General features: G+C 43.1%; 1 protein-coding gene across 1 annotated transcript; it reads right to left on the reverse strand.

Annotated features, from left to right (window-relative positions):
• Window positions 1-1,004: 1,004 nt before the first annotated feature.
• On the reverse strand, window positions 1,005-18,825 carry C2H5orf34 (chromosome 2 C5orf34 homolog). The gene is made up of 13 exons (XM_066618275.1): window positions 18,783-18,825; window positions 16,055-16,283; window positions 14,429-14,518; window positions 13,257-13,912; window positions 12,678-12,782; window positions 9,533-9,653; window positions 7,775-7,866; window positions 6,523-6,589; window positions 5,180-5,350; window positions 4,139-4,233; window positions 2,338-2,424; window positions 1,597-1,637; window positions 1,005-1,192 (listed from the first exon to the last, which is right to left on the reverse strand). Exons 2-13 carry the CDS (start codon window positions 16,247-16,249, stop codon window positions 1,005-1,007), a joined length of 1,908 nt encoding a protein of 635 aa, XP_066474372.1. The 5' UTR covers window positions 16,250-16,283; window positions 18,783-18,825.
• Between the last annotated feature and the right edge of the window lie 548 nt (window positions 18,826-19,373).

Here is a 19,373-nt window from a genome sequence, read left to right on the forward strand (position 1 = left end):
ACACCTGCCACACGCCTGTTTTATAGTGGTGTGCTTGGGCGTCTGTCATAATTTATTCTGATCCATGCAGAGCAGTGGTTCCCAAACTGTGTGTTGGGACCCATTAGAAGGTTGGGCCATACTTTTGGCAGGTTGCCAAAGGGTGATGGAAAGATCAGCTGCTAATCACCCTGCAAAGAGCTCAGTTGTTGCACTTTGCAAGTATGTGTAAATATAGGGAGATAAATGGTTGGGGTCTTATTTTGGGTTATTATAAACAATATTTTATTTCTTTCTAGAGCTCCCTTTTTAAAAGTCTGGTAAATCCAGATGGTCCTGATAGAATGTCTTTTAAAAAATGGGACCCGGTGCTAAAAAGTTTGGGAACCACTGATGTGAAGAATTGTCAAAGCCACAGGGGAATAACAGCTGCAACACTATACAGAAGTACATTGAATTCAGTGGGGCTAATTTCTGGGAAGACATGTACTGGACGACTTGCGCATACAAAGACCAGAAGCAGGGGTCTTAGATTATTTTATTTATTCAAAAAGCACTACTCAGAACAAAATACATGCACAAGAAAAGGGTAGTTAAACCAATACAGCTTAAACAAGAACACAGACATCCAATCCTCGCTCCCTGCCATGATGTCTGAAGTTCCATATAGTTTCAGAATAATCACTGTTGATAAGGAGAAGTCTAGCCTTATTTATCACTTGGACCCAATCCAACAGCTGCAAAAGTTTTTCCAAAAACTGGTATCCACGAAACTATGCAAAATTAAGTGGCTGAATATCCTACACCTTACTGCTCAGGTTGTCAGTGGATAATGTCTTTGACATATTAAAGACACACCACTCATCAATTGCTTATTAAAACAAAGAAAGACCACGGTCGCTTTTGTCAGGCCCATGCACAATTTATTCTGTCTTGTCTGAACCTGCACTTAAAATATGTTATTAAAACATTAACTTGAATCAATGAGGGGCAGTGTTATTTATTTGAAATATGTTTACTAGGTTTCATTTTGCAGAGGAAGCTAAAAGAGAATCAATATCATTTATAATTTTAGAAGTTTTTTCTAGTGTCTCAATTATCTTCTTCTTACTAACATCTTCAGCTAAAAATATTTCTTTTAAATTGTTTTTTCTGTCTGTGTCGAAGGAAGGATTCGTCTTCACAAGTGGAATATTGCTGTTCTCCAGTAAAACTATAATAGTTTTGTTAAGGAACTAGAAAAAAAGACCATCTTCCCACATTAGCATCAGGATTGTGTTGGTATTGCAGAATTCAAGAAATGTACAACAGTAAGATTTAAAGACATGCATAAGCTATTTCAGGATATTGCCACAGATGCACAAATATAGCAGTCAGAAATCTCAGGCACAAAATACGTATATAGCAAGCACTAAAATCTCTAGAATAAGAAAGCAATGTCTATCACATGATGGATATGGTCATGTGAAGTAGCTCTAACATTCTCATGTTATTATTGAATGACATACTGATTCAAGAGTACTGTATTCACTGGCTTTCTGTGCCTTAGGGGGGAAATCACAATCATTTCATAGAAGTATTATCTGGATTCAAAACTTATCCCCCCAAAAAGGATACAGTTGAATCTTCTTATTTTTTCAAGTTCAGCATCAACTGACCTATATATAAGAATAAAAATTAAGAACATTTTAGTGCCAAGTAAGGGTGCATACAGTTGTATCAGTGGAATTTACTTCTGAATAAAAAATGCTTAAGATTGCACTGATCACATGTCTCAAATTGCCACTGGATATACAGTAAGGTACACCTGTTCCTTCTGCAATGTAAACTCACTGAAAAACTCCGTATTTGTACTGTTAATATGCTTCTATCAACTACACACCTGTTCAGAGAAATCCCAAGAAATGGGCATCACATCTGTCACTGAGGGCTGACCCAACCATGCTGTTGCATGTAGGTGTCACCCATAAACTGGTGGGATGATGCCCTCCTCTGTCCACCCACTTGCCTCCACTGCTGCTGCTACTACCACTCTGATGCCCTAGCCACCACTCTTCCTTCCTCTCCACATTGTCTTCCGTCCCAACCCCCTCTTTCTTTTCCAAACTGGGGAGTCAGAGGAGCAGTGGCTGACAGATCAGTAGGGTGAGTGGAGAACAATATTATGCACACCGCCTCAGGCAACACAAGGTCTTGGGCTGGCAGAACATGCTGCGTCTTTAATACAAATATATGCTATTGCAAGGATATTTGAGATGATGAATCCAGTAGAAGGTATGGATGCTCCAGAATCCCACTGGAGTCTTTCAATAAGCCATTTTACGTTAGTGAATCATAGAAGAGACTTAAAATAAATACCAGTTTTCCTCAGCAGTAGGCTGTGATATGTCTGTATAACTCTTTCTGTCCAAGATTCTGCACCATTCAACCACTGTTCTGATGTACCTGCATTAGGAAGGAAGAGGTTTGTTATCAGTGTTATGAATGGGCAACATCCCCTAAATAAAGTTTCTTATTTTTTAAACTATTTATTATTTAAAAGAAATATTTTCTTTTCAAAGAAATCAGAGCAGCTTTCAAATAAAGTGCAACCATATTTTAACTTTATGTCAAAGATAACAAACTGATGACTCTGCAGAAATGTATAGGTTGGATTCAAAGGACTTTTTCCAGTCTAGAGGAAGACCTTTTTCATCAAAGGAAGGGAACTTTTAACTCCAACACGATAAACATTAGAAAAATGTTTCACTGCTAAAGTAATTTACAATGCAATCCAAACTTGCACTGGAACAGGCAAGCCAGCGGGCCTCACTGTATCCAGCGCCAGTTTGGGGCTGGCTGTGGCCCAGCCCGAGGTAAGGGGAAATAATTCCCCTTACCTTGGGTAGAACCGCAGCAACCCCAATGGGTCTAAATCAGTGGTGCAAATCCGAGCAGCCCAGAGCTGCCTGGGAACAGGGCTAGGATCTGACATAAATGTCAGATCCTGACCCTGCCTCCTACTACCTGCCCGCCCAGAGGATCATCCACCCTCCCCCAGAACACCTCCGTCCCGCTCTTCCCACACACCCCCAGACCCCTGCACTGGCCTGGGAAGGCTGGCGCAAACTTACTGGGCATGGGGCCCGAGTTGGCACAGGGAGACCAGCATGTATCCCTGCGTCGGCCTCCCCGACTCCCAAGTCAGCGCAAATTTAACCCCTGCTAATTGCGTAATAGGCATTTTTTTCAAGTGGGTGCTACTTTTTTTAGCAGGGGGAGAGTAACTGGCCCACCTCACTCCAGCACTGTCTGTTCTAGTGGCTGTCTGCTGGTATTCCCTGGCATCTTTTTTGATTGTGAGCCCTTTTGGGACAGGGAGCCATTTAGTTATTTGATTTTTCTCTGTAAACCGCTTTGTGAACTTTTAGTTGAAAAGTGGTATATAAATACTGATGATGATGATAATAATAATAATGTGCTTTATGGCATGCTGTGACAGTCCCAGGCCAGTGCAAGGGATTTGTGCCAGCCCAAGGGCACTTTAGGATTGCAACCTTAGAAAGATATTCCGAGAATTTTATTTTACACACGTTTCCCTTAATGTCATGCATTCAAAGTGCAATCTATATACTAAGTCCTCTATGTTTGTACAGGTACCATTCCAGAGGTCTGTATGGAAGTTGGAACATATGTAGATCGAAACAGCTGGTTCTTGTCAGCCCAGCACTATTGTGTGTATGCAAAAGCACTGACACAGCGGTCTATAACTCATAGGTTAGTAATTCAGGGACCCAGTGTACACAGTTAGCTGGGAGCAAGTCCCATTTAACACAACAAGACTTACTTCCAAGTAGACATGCACAGGATTGGACTGCAAATTCTAATGAATGGCATGAATTTATCAAAAAGAGCTGGGAATATCTTGCTGTATGAGTGAATAGATAAAAATTCTCATTTAACAGATTTAGCCAAACATGGTCTTTATAACTGCTAGAATAGAATTGAGGACCTTGCTAGACCATCTTTGCTGTGATAAGTTTGTATTTGTTCAATTACTGTATATATGAGGTTTTTTTTTTGTTTGTCTTCACAACTTTATACGGGGTAGAACAACTGGAATGTGAAGCTTTTATAAGAATATAGACTATCATAACACCCCTCAAAAAGCTAGTCCTACCTATCATAGGGTCCAGGATTGTCTATCTGGATAAGCTGCTGGGTCCCTTCAGGAGAGATTAGTTTACACCATCCAGTGTTAGCATCTTGAGGTATCTAGAGGAGGGGAAGGCAAGAAAGTCACCATACTCCATGAAACTTCCTTCATATTGTTTGTCTTACTTGTCTATCATATCGTTTCAGCTAAGATTTGGTTTTCTAGTTCCACCTCTGGATTGGGTGCCACCACCGTTGCTACAGATTAAGCACTCTCCGTCGCTCTTAGGGGGTTAATATCACTGCATAATCTCCCACCAGTTTTCATGCAAGCCCAACCAGCTCCTCCAAGGCTCATTGTTTATCTCCTCCTCCTATCGTTTTATGGCCTAAAAGAGTCTAAAGAAGAACTATGGCCAATCATACCATCAAAGTTCTCTGTGAGGAATTATATACTGTTTCCCACATAATCCAGTAGACCTCAGAAGTCCTATAAGTGTCAATGGGACTCTGCTCCATTTCTCGCTATTCAACGAGATACTCCTCAGAGAAAAAATTGAACTATGATCACTGTTGCTACTGTATGTCTTTCATAACATTGCCTCTGTCCCTCAGGAGTATGCTCTCTTAGCCTATAGGCCATGTGCTCTTGAGGCCAAACTACATGTTACGTTAGGGTCTGACATTAGGGCTGATGGTCTTGTGTTTTATTCAGCAGACAGCAGTGGTGGTGGAGAACTCAAACTGGGAATCACAATGTGAGAAAAGACACTTTAACCCTAGGCCCCCCCCATTATGGTCCTAATCCAAATTGCCCTCCCCGCCATAGCTGCTCTGCTCTGTGAAGAAAGTTCCCATGCAATTTACATGACCATTTTTGAGGGGCAAAAGTCACCACAAGGCTTTTTTCCCCTTCAATTTTGAAATGGAAAACTGGTCTTGTGAAAGCATACCCACATATTTAAACTGGTCACTACCTTGCACTTTCACCACATATCCTACATATACTGAGGAACTGAGGAACAGGGAGGGAATTAGCCCTAACAGGGCTTCCTATGAGACTCACCTGTGATTTTCCACAGCAAGAACTGAAATCCCACACCATGTTGAGGGTCACTCCATCATGAAAAATAGCAAGTACTTTATTATCTGAATAAGCAAGGAGTCTTCCTACATTTGGAATAAGCTTTTCAGCTAAGGGAGCTGGCATTTTTCCTCCACTTGTCTCAGGGGACTGCTACAAAACAAAACAGGACAAACCAAGTTTAGTTTAATTAAACCACTTTACAGTATTAATTGGTTCTTCATTAGCCACTTCAGGCCTTATTAACCACCAGAAGCTCTGGAAAACTGCAGGATCCTAATTGTGCTCTAGATCAGAGTGAAGCTTTCAAACATAAAAACACCAATCCCTTGTGCAAAATCCTAAGAATTTCAGAGTGTCTCTGTAAAAAGTTAAATTTCTAAACCTTGAATGACAGCCAAAAGGGACACGTATTTGTGAGAAAGAACTGCATGGGCAGCAGTTCTGCATGTGCACTGCTGACGAGACAAGTTGCTGCTCAATTCAAAGTGGATTGTTTCTGGAATAGCAGGAAATGCTATGGAAAAATCAACTAAGAAACTCTAGTTAAGGCCGTGATTCTCTCCTACAATACTCATGACTCTTTTCAGAATTCAAGCCCTTGTCTTCATGTATAACCACATGTTACCACCTGCTTCTCAAAACTGTATATCATGGACAAAAGTTTGCCTGCCCCTTAGAATGCTACTATCCTCACATCCACTGTATGTCTTCCAGTGGAGAACTATGTAATTGTGTGCCATTCTGAGGTGCCTTTTTAAAAAAGTGAATTAAGTTGGCAAATATTAGATAACTGCTCCACTGTCACAAAGGTGCTAGATATTTGCAGGATAAGTCCAAGGATCACCTAGTCCAGCATTCTCTGAAGAATCAAAAGGTGCTATGATGTCAGTGGTCTACTTTTGTGACCTTCTGCCTAGCCTTCACAAAAACATACCAGGTAAATATAAGCACACTTGGAAGCTTTTCTGTCTGCTTTTTGTATTTATTTCATTTTCACTGGCCAGGAGTTCCTGCTGCAAACAGAAGCTTCCTTCATGAATGGAAGGAGCATTCCAATTACAGAAAGGTGCCTTAAGGAACACTCCTTCCATTCACAAAAGAAGCTTTAGTGAGTTCAGGGAGCTCCCCACAGCAGCAGCGCTAGTTGGGATGCTACTTGCTCTAAGTTATTACCCTAAGTCAGCTGGCAAATCAGAGTAAACCAATATGCCTGGCTTCTTCCAAACCGGAAAATGAAAATGATCCCCTCACACAGAACACCATCTGCAGGACATCTTACAAAATGTCAGCATTTTCACAAACATTTGCACTTAAATACCCACCTTCCAGCAGCAAATGCTGCAGTTATGGGTTAATGAAAGCGTGGCCTCAAGTCTTTGTTGAAGAATCCTACGTAGAGAAAGCAAAACGTTCCACTTGATATATTGGCTTTTTTTACACAGTCAACGTTGTCAGATTTTATTTGCTCGGATGTACAATACAGCAATACGGCAATTCAAAACCTAAACTGGAACACCACTTTTGCACCTCCTTGCTTGAGGGTTACACAAGCTTCTTCCAAGTGGAGGAAGATGCAACTGTAATATTTTGGATGCGATGGTGTTATGGAGTGACAGGGAAGTGCGAGCCGTGCTGCTTCTGCATATGCAAGGAGATCAAGATCTGGTAAATAGATCTGGTAAATAAATAGATAAATCTAGTAGAACCCCAAGGTCTGGGCTTTGGCACAAACTCCTGCCCAGGACATACTGAGCACCTTCAGGAAAACCTGTATTTATAAACTGCAATATTAAGAACAATATTGCACTACACCAGTGCTCCAAAGTCAAAAGTGGCTCTCTAATCTTTTCCAGACACAATGCAAGGAGCTTGTTATAGCTTACAAAACCCTAAGTGGATTGGTTATATTATACACAAGAGATAGCCTTGAGACCCATTAAGATCTCCAAGATACACCAGAGACACAATCTTAACTAAACTTGTCATCTATAAAAAAAATATAAAATTAAGTGCATTAGGGTTCAAGATTGCAAGGACAGGAAAAGAGGCACTCTCAGTGATTGGGTCCCAGCTACAAAACCTCCCACTGTAAACCTGTCACACCGCAAATCTGTGGACCTTTCAGTTGTAAGACCTATCCGTTTGGGTTGAGTTTGGGTAGCTCAAGACTGAGGGCTCAATCCTATTAAACTATCCAGCACTGGTGCAGCTGCAATGCAGCCCTGAGGTAAGGGAACAAATGTTCCCTTATCTTGAGGAGGCCTCTGTGACTGTCTGTCCACCACAGGATGCAGTGCATGCCCCATTGGCATGGCTGCACTGGCACTGGAAAATTGGATAGGATTGGGCCCTAAGTCAGGAAAGGTTAGGGAAATTTCACTGAAAGTCAGCTACAGGTTTCTTCTGTGTTGTCGCTTGTTTTTTGATTTCATTGTCCACCCAAACCTTCAGATGGGGAAGGTCACAAACACACACTCACTCACTCACTCTATAGGAGACATAATCATGCATAACAAATGCTTTTTCCAAAGAACAAGAACACTGAACAAATATACAGAACCACAAATATTTTACCTCATTGCTTGTGTAATAATCACATGTATCGAATAGACACTCCCAGGCATATTAGGTGGCAGGTTGCTGACAGAATACATCATTTCTTCTCTCTTGGTGATACAAAAAAAAAAAGACAGCTGTTTACCAAAATGCAAAATGCTAACAAAAGCCCCAATCTGGTAATTAGGAGATACTGCAGTTCACAGCATTGCCTGTCATAGGACTGTTCTCGTTTGCGCCCTTCAAAATGTGGAAGTCATTTCAAAATGGCAAGAGGTTGGTTAAGCAACTTGTTCATTTGGTGCTTCAATCTCCCAATTTCTGTGCATAATTGAGGGGTGGCAAGCCATGGCAGACCCACCATTCTCCAGAGAAGTCTCAACTAAACAAAGTCAGGAAAGCAGCACCTGCAAGGCTGCACGATTAGCAGTTGTAGGCATCCTAAAAGGTGGAGACAGGACTGTAACTCAAAAGTCAAGCACCTGTAATAAGGTCCTAGGTTCAACACCTGGCATCTCTGCTCTTAAAATGTTCATAACTTTAGTGCGAGACCCTGAAGAGATGTTGTCAGTTACAAGACACATTGCTTGGCTAGACTGACCCATTATTTGGTCCTCTCAGTACAGAGCATTGTTCATATGTTCTTCAGGCACAAGTAAGGGAACACTTAGGATTGTGCTCCCAACTTTTCCTGGGCATGACTAATATAAGATCTATTGTGTAATCATGGAAGGTGGGGAGAGAAAACCCTGGATAGTGGTGCAAATTATTCCTGCCTTATGTTTTGGGCTGTAAAGCAGAAAGTCAATTGTGCAAATTACTCCATCAAAAAGCAGAGCAAAATGAAGGAAAGAGGTAGCAAGTAATATATTGACGTACTGTACTTAATACTTGAGAAGTGCAACATCAACTAATAATAGTATTTTCAGGTTTCCAATAGGATTCACGAGAGAGTGTCTGCCAGCTTGCGTCCCCTGAATATCTTGACGGGTAAAGGCAGATAATTTGGGGAATGAAACAGGAACAACCTGCCTGATCAATGCAACAGGAGTAAAGAAAAGGCTCTCATAGAGTTAAGGATCAATGTGGTGTGAGCAGACAAGACACCAATTCTTGCCCCAACCATCCCTGTTTGCAGGTCTGAAAATTTTGAGCTCAAAACTGAAAAAATAGTCATGCTGTAGATATGAAACTTTCTCAGTACATGGCAGCCATTTCACTGGTAATGCTAAACGTTGGATTAGGTTCTTATGCATCTTTGTTGTCTTTCAGGTGGCCAGGAAAATGCAACAGAAACAGAAGCATAATCTATGCTGTACAAACAGCCACCCAATTTATACAGAGCACCAAGCGGCTTGTTGACCTATCTGTTATAATCTCAACCTTTGTGTGTTGGCAGTAGACCACATGCTACAGATAGTGCCACACTGGATTGCTGGTATTTACAGGTGGAAAAATATCTGATTAAAGGGCAAGAAAAGACCTCTGCCTGAGATCCCTGCAGATTTTTAGATTGTGAGCCCTTTTGGGACAGGGAGCCATTTAGTTATTTGATTTTTCTCTGTAAACCGCTTTGTGAACTTTTAGTTGAAAAGCAGTATATAAATACTGTTAAATTAATAATAATAATAATTTATTGTCACTCCAGGATGCAGATAGACCAAGAGTTTATTAACGAGAACTTGAGTTTGTAGAAAGCAGTTTAATATATGTTGGTGTTAGAATGTTCTTACAATATTCAAGAATAGATCTAAAAAGGAAGTTTTGTTATTTCACCTGTTTTGTTCCTTCGTGAATAGAATAACGAGTGAAATATCTCCCCAAAAATGGTCCTTCCGATTTGAAAACAGATCCATCTCCAGGGTAAATTTCTATGCTGCTAGTTTCAGGAAGAAACCTATGGGAAAGTTATCAATCATTAGCCCTGCTAAGTGTTTCATTGACTAATGTAAGACTTTATGAAATAAATTTGGAATTGGTCTAGAGATTGCAGCTCCTGCTCACAATTGCTTTATGCTCTACAACAGGGGTGCCCAAACCCCGGCCCTGGGGCCACTTGCAGCCCTCGAGACCTCTCAATGTGGCCCTCAGGGAGCCCCCAGTCTCCAATGGGCCTCTGGCCCTCCAGAGTTATGTTGGAGCCCACACTGGCCCAATGCAACTGCTCTCAGCATGAGGGCGACTGTTTGACCTCTCATGTGAGCTGTGGGATGAGGGCTCCCTCCACTGCTTCTTGTTTCACGTCTGTGATGCAGCAGCGGCAGCAAAGGAAAGGCCAGCCTTGCTTTGTGCAAGGCCTTTTATAGGCCTTAAGCTATTGCAGGACCTTCATTCATTCATACAAGTTCATTTAATACATTTATGTAAACTTATGTAAATTTATTCAAATTTTAAATGTAAATCAATTCTTTTTTCCCTGGCCCCCCACACAGTGTCAGAGAGATGATGTGGCCCTCCTGCCAAAATGTTTGGACACCCCTGCTCTATGATATTGAAAAGCCCACAGTTGAGCAGGAAATACAGAGAGAAGGAAATATAAGCAGACCACAAGCATCTTTAGGATTTGCTACTCAAGTATAATTCTTGTTTTTCCAATAATAAGTACAAGAAACTAAATGTTTGCTAATCTATTGGTTTTTCTGGTCAACTTGTTTATTATGATTTACTAATATAGATAGAAAGGCATGATAAATCTTTCAATGTTTTGCTCATTTACATAGCTTAAAAAGGGATTTTGAAGGGATTAACACATCCTGGTGTGCGCACTAGTTTTATAGCTCAGTGGTAGAGCAGATGGTTTGCTTGCAGGAGTTTACAGGTCCAATCGCTGGCCTTTCTACTTCAAGAGATTTCAAAGCATAACTGCAGATTACCTTGGCGGAAAAACTCAGGGCTGCAGAAATAAGATTGGTTTTCCTTGTGGCTATTTTCCCACCCCTACCCTAGTTGGGCTTACTCATTTCCCGAATTGAAGGAAGAAAGGAGAAAGGTTTAGTGCCACCTTCTCACCTGCTGATTCTGCCCTGCAAGCCCCCCACCCCCAAACCTGGAATGAGATCTGTTCATTATTTACAAGAGATTATTTACAAGATTTACCGTACCTCCTGCCTAGACAAATGGCAGTAAACAACACATTATAAAGAGAAAATGAAAACAAAACAAATGAAGCCAAGAAAGAGTTTAAAAGTTGCTTCAAACAGGAAGGTCTTCAGTCTTTCCTGAAGGCCAGCAGAGAAGGAACCCTTGGGAGGCTGATCCACAGGTAGTGCACTGCTACGCACAAGGCCCTCTCTCTGGGCTTCAACTTTTAACAAAAAGCTTTCTGTTATTAGCAGACTGGAAAGAAAGGTACCTCCTGAAGAACAGCAGGTGCATATGGGAGTAAATGGTTCTTTATGTAATTTGGAGGGAAATATAGGTTTGGGGACAAGCATTTGCTGAAACAAATCCAGTTCTGTCTTTGATGTAAGTTAAGTTTTGTGGTATGCAGTTCTGCTCTCTTTAGAGGGAGGCAAACATTGCCTTGGTTCAATTGCTAAAGCAAACATACAGAGATCTACTTTGTAGTGGCTAACATAAACATAGAGAATTAGGTTGTAATTTTTTGCATATTGCCCAAGTCAAGAAGTTAATGCTTCCCTTGTCACTTATTGTCAACGCATTTGCTCCGGAGAGTCTTATCCTCAACGGCAAAGCCAGGATAACCTCTAGCTTTTTCTCAGAGCTGCAGACAATGAAGCTGTTGGGGAGGCAACTGAAGCAATGGTAAAGGAAAATTCATGCGGAGACCAAATTAACACAGCTCATTTTTGGCCCCTTCCACGGCAATGATGGAAGCAAAGGAAGGTTGCCTCTCTGCTACCATAGAGAGCCATCCAGTGGAGCTATTCTAAGGGCTGTAGGGCCTGTTCATCTACAAAGTGGGGTAGAGCATTTCAGTTGCCTGCTGTAAATGGGTTGCAAAGTACGTTGCAGATAAAACTGCTCACATTCATCATAATTTGGATTCCACAGTCATTGGTTCAAGTGCATTTGGGGTCCATATGTCCTTGGTTAGGGATTCTTTTCAGCTTCTTCAGCTGTGTTCTGGGCACACTGCAAGCTGTTGGAGACTACCTTTGAAGCCCCAAATGGTTAGGACCAAGACACCTGAAAGACCACTTTTTAAAAAATATGAATAGCCTTACAAATGCACTTCCATCACATCCAATAAGTGGATTGTAAATGGGTCTAATAACATAAGTAAGAAGATACAAGAACAAAGGTAGCATTTGAGGCAGATCTGGGTTCAAGCACATGTGCCATTATTTTGTTTAGTTCATAATTTGTATTGTATTCAATATTGTATAATATATATTGTATAATATACATAATACAAATATTGTATATTTGTATTATTGTATTCATAACTGAAACATCTTTCAATCATGCAAAGTGAGTGTGACTATCAAATTTAAACACCAGATTTATCATTATTTGAACAACTTGCCCCCACCCCATTGCTTACCTCCATGCAACATGTCATGCAAACTCCTCTTTTCTTACTCAACTAAGGAACAATATCAGAAGAGAGCAGAGCTGGAAAATAATCCAGCTCCTTTTATCCTTTTTTGTAGTTTAAATCAATCTCTCTCTCTCTCTCTCTCTCTCTCTCTCTCTCTCTCTCTCTCTCTCTCTCTCTCTCTCTCTCTCACACACACACACACACACACACACACACACACACCCCACTTTCTACCCAACTGGAGGAGACCCATATTCAAACACATGGATCTGCTGCCCTCAAATCTCGTTTGGTCCTAACAGTTTACCTGCAACATTTTTCTAAAGTTAAATACAGAAACTAATTTAAATGCTAGCCTTTAAAACTCCCTTGGTAAACACACATACACTTTAAGAAAGAGAATCTATTTCTTTGAACCTGTAAATGACACCATCATTCCAAACAACTTTGATTGGTTGAGAGTGCAAATATTGTCCAATATTCTCCTCCCTTCTCAGTTGGAAGAAATCACCAAAATTCCACCTGCAGAGAAATCAACAGAATATTTATTAAGCAATATATACGTGAAATCCTATTACTTTAAATCCAAAGAAGAAGCCATGAAGCATACTTCAAACATTGGTTTTAATCTTTAGGGTAGCTCCATCAATGCATGGTGTTTTCAGAAGGAAGTCTCACTGTGTTCAATTGAACTCCTTCCTACTGGTAAAGGAGCATAGCATTGCAACCAGACAACAATAAGAAGTTTAGGAACTGTTAAAAGACCATCATGTCTGTCTGGGCAGAAACTGAAAAGCTTATTGAGCATATACATTCCCCCCCCCCAATTTTAGAGATCATATAGGATGTATACGCAATTTAGAAGAGCTGTCCTACTGACTAGTCGTTCCTACTGACTAGTCAATTAAGTCTCAACTTTTAAACAGACTGTCAGCTTTCTTTTTGCGACAGAGAGTCATGCTATGAATCTTTTAAAATAAATAAATGAATGAATACCTGTGTAAGTATGGAGCACAACAGCTGGGTGGCAAAGCCAAAGGCAAGCAAGTCACCATCCTAGATTTTTTACATTCATCAGAAACATCACCCTGCCCTACATTTCCACCATCTTTGCTTCCTTCCAATTCACTTGAACTTCCAGCACGTGACTGATGAAACATTGATGCCAACGCAAAGGGGTACTTCCACTCTTCTGGGAAGCAGGACACAGACATATGCTGCGTAATCCTAAAATATTCAGATGAACAGCACTGGAAAGACCAAGAGACTTGGTCTCCTTGTGTTCGAGTTGAAGTGCTTTCAGACTTGTTCACTGGCTTACAGGTTCCTGCGCTCCTGTAGTGGCCGTTGTCGTCCTCTTCAGTGCTCAGCTGCTTAGAAGTTGGCCCTAAGGTCAAATTTTGGCTGGATCTTCCACACCAATCCTTCGTCGAATCCCCGCAACTCTTCTCCAAAATAGGCAACGGTGCTAACGGCTTTTGGCTAACTTTGCACAGAAACTCCACTGTAAACTCTTGCTGGAGCTCTGGCAAGCAGAGACAAGCATTACCATCTAGAGAAGACACTTTCACACTTCTGTCATGCATGCTTATCAACCCACCAGCAACCTGAGGACCAGGCCACTCGGCTTCAGAGATATCTTTAAAAATAATCTGTAAAAGGAAAAAAGCAGAAATATGGCAAAGCAATTTCAAGAACAAATTTAACCATTGTTACACTCTGTTCTCTGACAGTTTATTGATAGACCATCACTAGAAAACACAGCTTCTACTGGAGAAGCAGAGATACATTCCCAGCTGACACTGGATATTCCTATCTCCTTAAGATTGAAGCTAGTTTGAAACTCCCATAAGCCAACATACCATCCTACTGCTTTCGTCTCGTTAATGCCCCTTGCTATTAGGAGTCAGATTTCATATTCTGGATCAAGGGTGTGGGTATTGTGTTGACTATATATTACAAAATTTCAATTTCTGATGTGTGTGGTGTACTCTAATAATTTTGATACTCAGTGAATCTGTGTGCATGTACACACAGCACATAGAATCTTATATCCATCCCACAGCTTTAATCTATTAAACAGTACAAATAAAATTTTATTTTTTGCTTTAACAAATGAAGAAAATTAAAACATGATAAAACTAAAATTTTAATCAGAAAAAGCTTACATTTTTCCTTTCAGGAGGCATAATACCAGAAGGTAAATAGGGACGATCAGAATATTGATTCCGGAAATCTATGGCCCGCAGAAGCTGTTCCTGAAGGGGAAACAAAGGAATATAAAAGTATGTCTGAATTTACAGAGCATCAGAAACATCCTATTAATTTCTCAGTCAACCCCACTTTCCCCCTTTTTAATATTTCACAGAAAAATAAAAAGGCATACAAAAACAGATAAATTACTTAACAGACTTATACATCCAATCAAAATACAAAATGAAAATTGTTCACAAAGTAATGTCAGCATTTAACAAACCAAAAGCTAATTTTTACAGGCCCCACCAAAATAAGAGATCGGGCAACCCAGTCCTATCCTCCCCGGCAGAACTGGGTATAGCAGGGCAAAATGGCTACCACTGACCTGGGCCAGGAAGGCTGCTGGAGGTCCCTTCAGGGAAGGGAACTTTTGTCGACTTACCCCAAGTAAAGCCCTGGACCCTGCAATTGGGGTATTTGAGTCTATGCCAGCTATTTTGCCAGCCCAGACTTGAGAAGCCCTGTGTCAGAGTTTGCAGCCCAACACGGGGCACAGAATCCAGCAGAGGAGGTCTCTGCCGGTCCCATTACCATCCCAGGCCAGTCTTTCACTCTATTCCACTTTTGCCCTGCCCTGAAAAGCTGTACTGTTGCCTGGCAGTACCACTTACCATTGGTAGCTCCTGTGCAGCATCTTCAAGGCGCTGAGGCTTGGCACCGAATGGCACTGGCCCAGAAATGGCACTCCCCCTCCCCAGGTTCCGCAAATGTACTTTATGGAATGTTTACAACACCCAGCACAAGCAGTACACCCATACCGCCAGCACTTGAGCCCGTAAGATTGGGCTCTGAGTTGTCTAGAGCAGCCATTTTCAACCACTGTGCCCACGAGTGGTCCACAGGTGTGCCACAGTAATTTGGTGGAAGGTCATTTATTAATAGGGCCAATGGGAGATGTGAGCCCCCACTGGCATCACGGTGTGCCTTGTCAATTGTCAAAAACCTGGTGGTGTGCCTTGACCATTTTAGAGCCTTGTCAGTGTGCTGTGAGATGAAAAAGATTGAAAATCATTGGTCTAGAGACAGAGGCTGGATTTTAAATACCCAGCCAAGGTACGTAATTGAAAGGCAAATACAGAATCAGACAAACTCAACCAAGGAGTGAGATTTAAATTTCTTTAAAATGGAAAAACAAGATTTTATTAATACACAGTTCAGTATTTAGACTCTTATCAAGCCATGAGGTCCTGCTCTTCAGTGTAGTCAAGGGAACAAGTTCCCTGAAATCAAATGCTATTTTACATCTCAGCAGATTGCAAGCCATCTCATACCAGTACATATTTAAAAAGAACAAAACATCAACGCAAAGAACACCACTTTGTACAGAATCCATGAAAACCAAAAACTGCTCAATTGTTTACTCTTCAAGGTTGCCAACCCTTGGCATTGGTTCATTGCTTGGAATTATCCCCTACCAAGACAACACTGTCTCTCAAGTGAATTATGATGAAAACTTGTCATTGACACCACCTTATTATCTCACAGCACCGTCTTTTTTCTCCTGGCACCCTGCCTATAAAAAGAATGCTTTAATGTACCCGGTAGATGCTAATAGCAAACGGTGTCCTCTGGTGAATCCTCTCCGCTGGCTGCATTGGATGGGCAGAAGGCGAAATTGCTTTCTCAAATAAGAACTCAGATCCGCAAGGAGAAAGGAGCAATTTGGATCCATCTGTATAATGCACTTCTACAGAATTATCCTCATAAAGGATCATGAAGGTCTCTAGCACCATTGCGACAGATGAAACAGGCTGAGCCAAAGAGAACCTGGAAATAAGAGCATGAAACAAAACTTAAGGCAGTGGCTCCCAAACTTTTTAGCACTGGGACCCACTTTTTTTAAAACAAAGCTCTATCGCAGTGGTTCCCAAACTTTAGGAGCTCAGGGACCACTAAGGCAAAATTTTGAGATGGTGGGGACCACATGCAAACCCCCCCCCGCACACAAAAAATACAATTAAATTTGTAATACATATGAAGATTATTTAATATAATGTGATGGTTGTGCTTGCATTTGCTTCACTAGCTGTGAAAGTCTTGGGTTTACGTGGAAAAACACCTCAAAAAGGGAGAGGGTAAGCACAAGGGGATTATAGATAAGTCATGCAAGGTAGTTAAATGAGCCAACAAAAAGCACTCACATCCCTCCACAGTTCCTTTTGTTGCACATCCCTGGCCCTGCTCCCCCCCCCCACTTGTGAGTCCAGAGACCTTAGGAAAGTGTTCAACACAATTTAGGCAGGTGGGTCCTGAAGGAAAAGAGATGTGTGTGAAGGAAGCACCAGGTCAGAGAGACATCTCAGAATGGCTGCTGCATGTCTCAGGAAGAAAAGTCCTTTTGATGAGCACTGCAAGGTCTTGAGGGGGGAAAATGCCTCTCTTCACTTCCTGTTCTAATTGCTGTCATGCTCTAGCTGTGGACTACTTTGGTTGGAGCTAAGAGAGTGTGAGCAAGCCTATAGGTAGGCTGCAGCCAAAAAACAACAGCTGCCTACTCTGCCATTAGTCTGTGGAACTCCTTGCCCCAGGTTGTGATGATGGTGTCTAGACTAGATGCCTTTAAAAGGGGATTGGAGAAATTTCTGGAGAAGTTCATCACAGCCACAGTGTGACTAACAGCACCATTCTAGGCATGTCTACTCAGTAGTAAGTCCCATTATAGTCAATGGGGCTTACTCCAAGGTAAGCATGCATAGGATTGCAATCTGAGGAGATAGGGGAACTGGCCAAGTGTGGGGTGGGGGAGGGCTCCCCATGAACACAGCTGCTGCTGCTCTCTGAGGAGGAAGAGTCAGGGGTTGCACCTGCTGTACTTGGCTACGGTGGTGCCTGTTCTGCAACTTCTGGGATTGCTATTCCCCAGGTGGGCAGCTTGCAGGAAGACAGCAGAGGTGCTGCCTTTTTCCCTCTCCAAAAGAGGTGCCAAAACCTGGTTGCCTGGATCCCTTGCTCCACCCCTGGGCATTAGAAGAGCACATCCAGGGGGCCCAATCCTGCCAACTGCAGAGGGGGTACCAGGGTTTGGGGTTGAGCATACTGTTTCTCCCCTCTCCTGCTGCCACATTGCCTCCAACTCCCTTCCTCTGTGTTCCCTGGCCAGCTGGAGTCTGGACACACATCCAGAGAAACCCACTCCCAGGGAAACGCCCCCCCCAGCCAGCAATGCCTTTGGGAGCCTGTTCCTTCTCCTCCCCCTCACTCCCTTTGCTCCCCTCCTCAGGCTGCTGTGGCAGCTCCCCCCCCCCCCCCTTTAAGAGACTTCCCAGACTGGCTGCAGTCCTGATCTGACTCCTGAAAAACCAGGCTTCGAGGGCTCACCTCAAGGCACAGGGTCAAGGAATGGAGGCAGCATCGGTAGGGCACCTCTGCATGCAGCTGAACCAGAAGACTGCACAAACGCGCACCTTATAAGGCACCTGCACTTCTCCTTTTGCTTGTCTGGGCACTCACAGACAAGGAGTGGAGGGGGGAGGCAGGAGACGGAGAAACGCTATGCTCTGATTGGCTCTGAGCTGCTCTGATTGGTTGCTGGCGCTGCAGAGGCTTTTTTTCTTCCTGGAAGGGCATTTTTTTTTCTTTTTTCACCAGAGAGGTCATGGACCACCTGGGAGGGTTGGGAACCCTAGCTCTATCAGGACCCATCAAGGTTTACCAGACTTTAAAAAGTAGATCTAGAAAGAAATATTTATTTATTTGTTAACCTAAGTTAACCTATTTTTGCACAGCCCACAGGTGTACACATTTGGTCCCTGTTGAGTATATGCAAAGGGCAGAAATGGCTTAAGTAAAAGGGCGCACCACCTCTAGCTACACCACTGAGGGTTCAATCCTATCCAACTTTCCAGCATTGGTGCAGCTACAATGCAGCCCTGAGGTAAGGAGGCCTCTGTCACGGCCTCCCCAACCAAAGGATGCAGTGCAGGCCTTATTGACACAGCTGCACTGGTACTGGAAAACTGGATAGGACTGGGCCCTGAGCTAGCTTATTACTACATGAGGATGAGAAAGCAAGCCTGAAGAGGGAGAAGAGCAGGCAACACAAAACTGTGCAGCCTTAGGAGGCTTGCCAAAGAAGGGGGGGGGGGGAGAAAAAGACGGGGATTTAATGTTGATGCACCAAAGGAGGATGCCACATATATGACTCAAGTGGGCCACTGCACCCTACATTCCACCAGTGGGATCCCAATTTTGACTGAACTCACACACACCTCCTGCAACTGTTAGGAAGCTGCTATGGGTGGGATCCCAAGCAGTAGGATTACTTACACACTGCAACTGTTGGGAAGCTGCTCCGGGTGCCCCTGGAGCGACGCAAGCTTTCCTCCCTCCCACTGTCCAACCACAAAGCAGGAGAGTCGCTCGCACACCAGAGAGCCGCAACGCGACGTACGGGGGGGGGGCGCAGCGCAGATCCCCCACTGAAAGCCTCTCCACCTTCCTCTGTGCAAGCAGCGCGCCCAGGCGCGGGCAAACCAACCAGGAGGAAACCAGGAGGAAACGTCACGAGGCGGACCTGCGGAGGAGGAGCAGAGCCCAGGAGGAGGATGCCAGAGAGTGGCAGGCTCTGCGGCTGGAGTGGGTCATGGGAATGCCCAGGGCAGGAGGCGTTTACCGGCCATCAGGTGCAAGACTGGGCTGATCGTTGGCTCGTCCGCGGGCTGGGAAGAGAGCAGGCTCAGCATCTCTTGAGCCCCGAGCGCAAGCGGGGATGCAGGCTTGCACTGGACCACCAGACTCGGGTCCCGCGTAAAGCACGCGAGATCTTTCTGAAGGGGAAAGTAGCCAGCCCTTGGGGCTCCAAAAGGCGCCTAGGGGTGGGGGGCATGATTGAGGCTGACAAAACAATGCAGGGGATGG

Source organism: Tiliqua scincoides, chromosome 2 (genome assembly GCF_035046505.1).
Source record: "Tiliqua scincoides isolate rTilSci1 chromosome 2, rTilSci1.hap2, whole genome shotgun sequence".
In the NCBI taxonomy this organism is placed as follows: domain Eukaryota; kingdom Metazoa; phylum Chordata; class Lepidosauria; order Squamata; family Scincidae; genus Tiliqua; species Tiliqua scincoides.

Coding starts and splice junctions, on each gene's coding strand:
- C2H5orf34 (XM_066618275.1), bottom strand. CDS start 16,249: ATGGTGCTAGAGACCTTCATGATCCTTTATGAGGATAATTCTGTAGAA. Junction 7,867..9,532: donor TTCACGAAGGAACAAAACAG/GTGAAATAACAA, acceptor TGTATCACCAAG/AGAGAAGAAATGATGTATTC. Junction 1,193..1,596: donor AAAAATAAGAAGATTCAACT/GTATCCTTTTTG, acceptor AAACTATTATAG/TTTTACTGGAGAACAGCAAT.